Source organism: Desarmillaria tabescens (assembly GCF_030435595.1).
Source record: "Desarmillaria tabescens strain CCBAS 213 chromosome Unknown EV420scaffold_18, whole genome shotgun sequence".
NCBI lineage: Eukaryota > Fungi > Basidiomycota > Agaricomycetes > Agaricales > Physalacriaceae > Desarmillaria > Desarmillaria tabescens.
This window is the reverse complement of record NW_026848317.1, coordinates 615658-621943: the sequence shown is the minus strand read 5'-3', so window position 1 is coordinate 621943 and position 6286 is coordinate 615658. Positions and strand designations below refer to the sequence as shown.

At 42.5% G+C, this 6286-nt stretch overlaps 1 protein-coding gene across 1 annotated transcript; it reads right to left on the bottom strand.

Annotated features, from left to right (window-relative positions):
• Nucleotides 1-2133: 2133 nt before the first annotated feature.
• EV420DRAFT_1643200 (uncharacterized protein) lies at nucleotides 2134-3539 on the bottom strand (the record flags this gene model as incomplete). The annotated part of the gene is made up of 5 exons (XM_060477465.1): nucleotides 2134-2312; nucleotides 2361-3026; nucleotides 3086-3134; nucleotides 3186-3251; nucleotides 3492-3539. The coding sequence occupies 5 exons, from the start codon at nucleotides 3537-3539 to the stop codon at nucleotides 2134-2136; spliced, it is 1008 nt and encodes a 335-aa protein (XP_060330604.1).
• Nucleotides 3540-6286: the final 2747 nt, after the last annotated feature.

Genomic DNA, 6286 nt, shown 5'->3' with positions numbered 1-6286 from the left:
AGGTACGACACGTCACAGTTAGCGAGCGCACTAAGTGTTCTCAGTGTCACTGCAATCTTCAAAGTTTTATCTAGCTCCCACAAGCATGCTTGTAAGTTAGAGCCTAAGGCATTGGGTATAGGGTTTGGCCTTCTCATCATGCATGCCCGTCAGGTACAGTGCCGTGACTAAGTCCTGTTTAGAATTGTTAAGATAACAACAGCTCAGTCAGTCACACGAAGATGTAGTGAACAGCTGTATTAAGTACACTACCTGTTAAGATAACAACAGCTAGATGAGTGTAGCGTAAGAAATAGGTAGTGGATGATAATATGAATGGTATATGCACCTCAGTCAATCACACGAAGATGTAGTGAACAGCTGAGGTGCATAGAGAGGCAAATGCCGTAGTTATAAGGATCGGGAGAAAGGAGGTATAGTCTAAATATAGTAAGTAGGAACATCGAACAAGAAATAATGAGAATACTGGTAGGGTAGGCTGAATCCTCGACAAGAATCCCATTGCTTCTTATGCCATAAGTTATATTCCATATCATTGCACCGCATAGCATTAGTGTCGATGTGTAGTTTTAGTCCGCTTGCTCACTATATCTCAGTATGCATGTAAAACACTTTAGATTGCAAAATTACATGCGTAAATAGGCTGCAGTCACAACATCGGTCCACAATCCCTGGGTTTTGAATTGTCGCATCCATGGCAAATTGAGCATGCAACAAACAAACTGTAGAGGTGCAACATGTTTACTCTCCAACCTCTTCTTTAGTGTCTCAACAGTAATGTTGACTATTGTGCCATCTTCCAGTGGCTTCCCATCTCCTATAGGCTGCACCAACAGTTTGTGAATCACAACAATGTCCTTAGAATAACTATTGTCTGGCATCGAACAGCCTAGTTCAGCTGCCTGATTTGCAGAATATGTTATCCAAGGGTAGGCAAAAGCTGGAAAGAATCTTTGAGCCTTGCCAGCCTTGGTATGGTCAATCTCCAAGACATTCAGACAATGGTAATGGATGAGTCCTTCCAATATGCAATGCATACTATCAATCACAAGCATCTGTGATGGATCCCAATATGGCAGTCTCCAGAGCTCAGACCAGCACATGCCAAATTTCTTGAGAATTCTTTCTCTTTTGCTGATGGTTGTAGCATCTCATGAAGCCTCCATGTATCTCTGTAATTCTCTAACATCTCTGTGACCCCAGTCCTCAAAACAGGTGTCATACATGGTATCCTTATGAAATGCATCACATACAGTGCAATACCAGTGCAATGAATGACCGGCCGTACCAGATAACTTCTGAGCAGCAGGCAGATCATTGACTGAGAGGACAATGGCAATTTCTGTATCCTGACCTTCAGGAGCAGAAGCTGTCTGAGAGATATGAATTCCACATTCCCAGCCAATAAGACAGATGTCGATGAGCAGTCGTATGAAGTTGGGAATCTCATCTATATAAGGTTCCTTAGGGCCAGGAATTACACCGGCAAGAAAGATATGTTTAAGCTGGTAAAAAAGGTGTTCTGGCAGATTGAGATTTGCCATTGAGATCATGCCAATGGAGTCATGGTTTCCTTGTTTTTGTGTGCCATTCAGATTTAAGAAGTCCATTTGCAGAGTGAGAGCTAGGCAAACCTTGCCTTTTCAATCAATGAAAAGTGTTTGACCATCAGGACCTTTGAATTGACACATGAAGTCTGCCTCAAATACATTTTTTATATCCCTTCTAGGGTCTGTCAGGTTGTTTAATGATTCCATAGCATCATCACAAGCCTTATCACATAGTACTTCAATATTTGGATCTGCAAGCATCTGTGCAATAAAGTCCTCCAATGACACCATGAGGAATGGCTTTTGGGGATTGAGAGTGCCATCTTTCCCACCTTTCAGCAAACTAGCACTGCAAACAACAAGGCCTGATGGCCCTGGATTTTTTTTCTTGCAATGACTAGGGTATGAGGGGCTGGAAGCAAGAGATGTGATGTATATAGGCTCATAGCAAGTGTTACAATTGGGGCATACAGCATACATTGTCATGTGACCATCTAGCTTTATTGTTTGCTGTGCGGTATGCAGACTGGATGGTAATTGATCCATGATGATCTCTTGGTTAGGATCAAGGCTGCATTCACCCTCAGGAATCCTCCATCAAGTTCGCTGCCATTGTGAGCCACACAATTAAGGTTGACATAGCGATAATCATATCACACATGATGCAACTCATTCCTGCAATACAATTGCAGATGACACCTAGCAATGTGATGAGTTGTGCCACCACATTGAGAGAATCTAAACATTGGTTGAAGATATAATCTGACATGATGATGAGACAAACACATATTGAGCCAATGTAAGACTTACTGGCAGTGTAAAGCAGAGGCTCCAAAGACTCCTCAGCTAGAGGTAGGATGGCATCAGCCATAGTCTGTTTTCCCTCAATTTCATGAAACACTTTGACGATCGTGACCTTCCGCTCTTTGAAGGCATCCTCATGCCCATACCTTACATGAGCAAGTGACTCCCTGAGATTTTTCAGCTCAAGTGCAATTTCTGTCAACTGCTTCCTGCTGCTGGCCACATCTGAAGACAAATCAGCGAGCAGTAGCACACACATCCTCTGGAGAAGGAGTCCGGTATTGGTATCAATGTGATTAATTGACTGTTCAGCCTTCACATACAGCATAGGAGTAGGTCTACATAAAGCAGATGCCGCTGGGTGTGTTAGTGCTTGTGTTCTCCAATTCCTTGATGGGTGTGTGGAAGGGTTATTCAGCATAGTTGGGGGTGGATGCAATGGGAGGGTTGTGCTAGAAGCATGTATTTCATTGGAAGCACTTAGAAGAGTGCTTTGGACATCACTGAAAGTAATGCCACTGGCATCCTGTGATACAACTGGGTCCTCAGGTTCCTCAAGCTGACTAGATGCTGACCAAAGTTTACTCAGCTGCTGCATCAAGATGGGCCCTCCCCCTGTTAAGATACATGCCATGAGATCATCTGCATAAGTGATGGGCCCTGGACCATCATCTGTAAGCACCAGAGTGTCATTCTTGCAACCAATTCATCAACAGGTTCCAGGGTATCACCTTGAAGTGTTAGAGGTGCCATCTTTGTAGTTAGTTCTTTGATATTACTCTGGAAAGCTGTCAGATGAATGTTGTAGGAATAAGGAGCAAAATCTCTTACTTCAAGACTGGGACTAGTAAGATTGTCAAGAGTCAATCCATGGCCTGACACTGAATGTGAGCTCATCTGTTGCTGAAGTCAGTTCTATGTAAATTGTTAACAGAGCAAAAATGTGAAGAAACAATTGAAATCATATCTTTGCCTTGAGCTCCAAAAGATGTGCTATTTTCTCCTTTCCAGAAAGGAGCTCATGCTCTCCAGGATGGCAAAAGCATATGTTGGGCTTCAGAGGCATGTCTCTCAGAGGTTGATTGTACTGGGCATGCAACACCCTGTAAAACACTGTCCTAGCGATAATTTACAAACCACAGTCAAGGCAATGACATAGACAAGCTTATTCTCCATGTATGACATGGAGAAGTGCTCTAAGGATAGTGAAGACAGCAGCATATTTCAAGGAAAAAAAACAATAAACACAATGCCCATAAACAATAACAATAACAATAAGACAGTTTTGCTATCGTATGACATTGACAAAACATAACAAAAGACATTGCCAGTGTATCACACTGATGAATAATAAAAAAAAGGCATCGCCAGCATATGATGCAGACAAAAGAACCAGCAGAGGCTGTGCAGTGCCCAAGTCCACTGAAGTCCGCTGAGATCATGTGCAGTCTCCACTGAAACAGTATCTACAACAAAATATTTAATTACAATTGCTTCAACTTGCAGGGCATTTCGAATAGATTGACTGAATTTTTGTGTACATTATCAAGATAAATTTACAATAAAACACAGTAAATACAAATAAAAGTATTATCATGCACCAAATGTACCAATATCCTGCAAATATTCCCTGGCAAGCCTTTCATTCTCCTCAGCAACCTTTTGAGACTGCCTTAAGAACCTGAGAGAGTACCTTCATTGATTGGTCATTCGAAGTACTGGATTGGGAGAATTGATCTCTGCAAGACAACCCCAGTATCATGACTTGCAATCAGATGACCAAAATCCAATGTTCAGGCCAGATATTTCCCAAGCAGCCAGTGAAGAGGCTGGCTGTGGGCATCTGTGGAATAGTGAGTGGGCTAAAAGGTGAACCTCAAAAACCCACACACACACTTACACAACTACACAAACTACAAACACCCTTGTAAGTTCTAGGGGGAGCGATTATTTCTAATGCAATCTGACTATACTTCAATATCTCGATGAGTTTCTCTTATTTTCAATGCTCTTAGTGAAGCTAAGCTTTCTCTAATGAATCCCTAAGTCTAGGAACTTTTACAGGAAGGTTGTTCACTGGCGCAATGCAACCTTCAAGGCAGATTTAAGTTAAAATACACAAGGGACACTGATCCCAACAGAAACAGAGGCAATACACACTGAAACTTTAGTGAGCTTGCTAAAAGAACACCACAGGCAAGCACTGACTTAGCCCACTCACTACACAACTGTGTGTAGGGGTCCTCCAACTAACTTCAACAGATGATCTCAACTCAAGAACACTTCAGAAGCTCTCAGAAACAGATTCAGAAAACAGAAAACTCGAAACAGAACTGATGCAGAACAGACTGAACAGAAACAGAACAGAACAGAACAGATCTCGGTTTTCCTCTTCAGAACATACTCTGAATGGACTTATCAACACTCAATGGAACAGAACAGCATCACTGATTCTTATTCTCTTGGAACTAAGTGCACAAAAAGTCTTTTCTCAAGGGTATCTCTGTTAGCCACCAACTCAACAAATAAGATCAAACAAGGACCGCCACTCGCACTTCAGTGGCCAGTGCACTTGCAGGTCTGTACTTGTTATGACAAGCAGGTAGGCAAACTTAGATAGTCGCGAAACAAGGAGAATGGATTGGGTAGATTAAACCTTAGCTGAAGCTGGGGTTTAGGCCAGCTGAGGCTCTACTTAAATACATGATGAGTAACCTAATAATAGTACTGTGGGAACAGAGTCCATGCAGGAGACACACAATAGAAGCATGGTGTCATCATACAAGTAAGCAAAAAAGAGTCAGCAAATAGTAGAACCATAACATTACCCCCTCCTTAAGACTCATTTGTCCTGAATGATTTGTCATTCCTCTTCGGCATCTGAAGATTCATCCCTGAAACAAGTTTGGAGTGCAAATTCCTCCTTTTCATCATCTTCCAAGTCCCTGTTTTCCACTACCTTTTGTAAGTGGTCTACATCAGACTTGTCATCAGAGGGAGGGTCCAGCAGGATTGGAGGGTTCCTGTAGGGTCTTTGTTCCCATCAGGAGTCTTTGATCTCTTTTGCTCAGCATTGGAGGTATGAGTCTCATACTCGGGGGTTGTTGAATTGGGGGTCAGGCTGTGGAGGTTTATACTTCCAGGTTTGGTCTGGGGGTAAATGGTTGTCTCACAGGTATTTGTCATTTTCTTCCTTTAAGGCTTTGTCCATCGCTTCCAATATTTCAGCTACGAGATTCCTGAATGAGGTTGTGGTTGAGAGGAGTCCTTTGTCTGAACCTGCTCTGGAGGCCCTGGCTTCTCCAATCGGAGCTAAATGTTCAGAGATGGGTGAAGTTTCACATGAGGAGGAAGGAGATGATAATGTTTGCAATCCCTCCAGTTCTGAATATAGAAGTCCTTCATCAGCATGCTGAGCCTTGTTCTTGATTCTTTGAATCCTGGCTTCATATTTGTTAACCAATTCTTCTGTGTTGGCCATATCTGATCGTTTTACCCAGGAGTTTTCTTCCATGAGGTATCCCTTCTATTTGACCAGGTATTTGGTGATAGTATGATGGTTTCGTCCATGCCCGATGACCTTGTCTCTTTGCTCCACTATTTCTTCAATCTCATATTCCTCCTCATCATCTATCAATTCGGGTGGTGGTCTCTCAGGTTGTGGTTGATTTGGAAATGAGGGAGGGGTGTAGGGGGTTAATAGTGATTCATTAAAGCGATTGTGAATTTTCCAGCCAACCGGTAGTTTGAGTTCGTAGGAGGACACACCTTTCTTCACAATAATCTCGAAGGGGCCAATGTGTTGATCTCCAAGTTTTTTGGTTGGTCTGGGGAGACGTAGGTTGGTCAAGTCTAGCCACACTTTGTCCCCTGGTTTATATTTGATCACTGGCTCCTTGTTCTTGTCATATGCCTTCTTCATCAATTCTGCT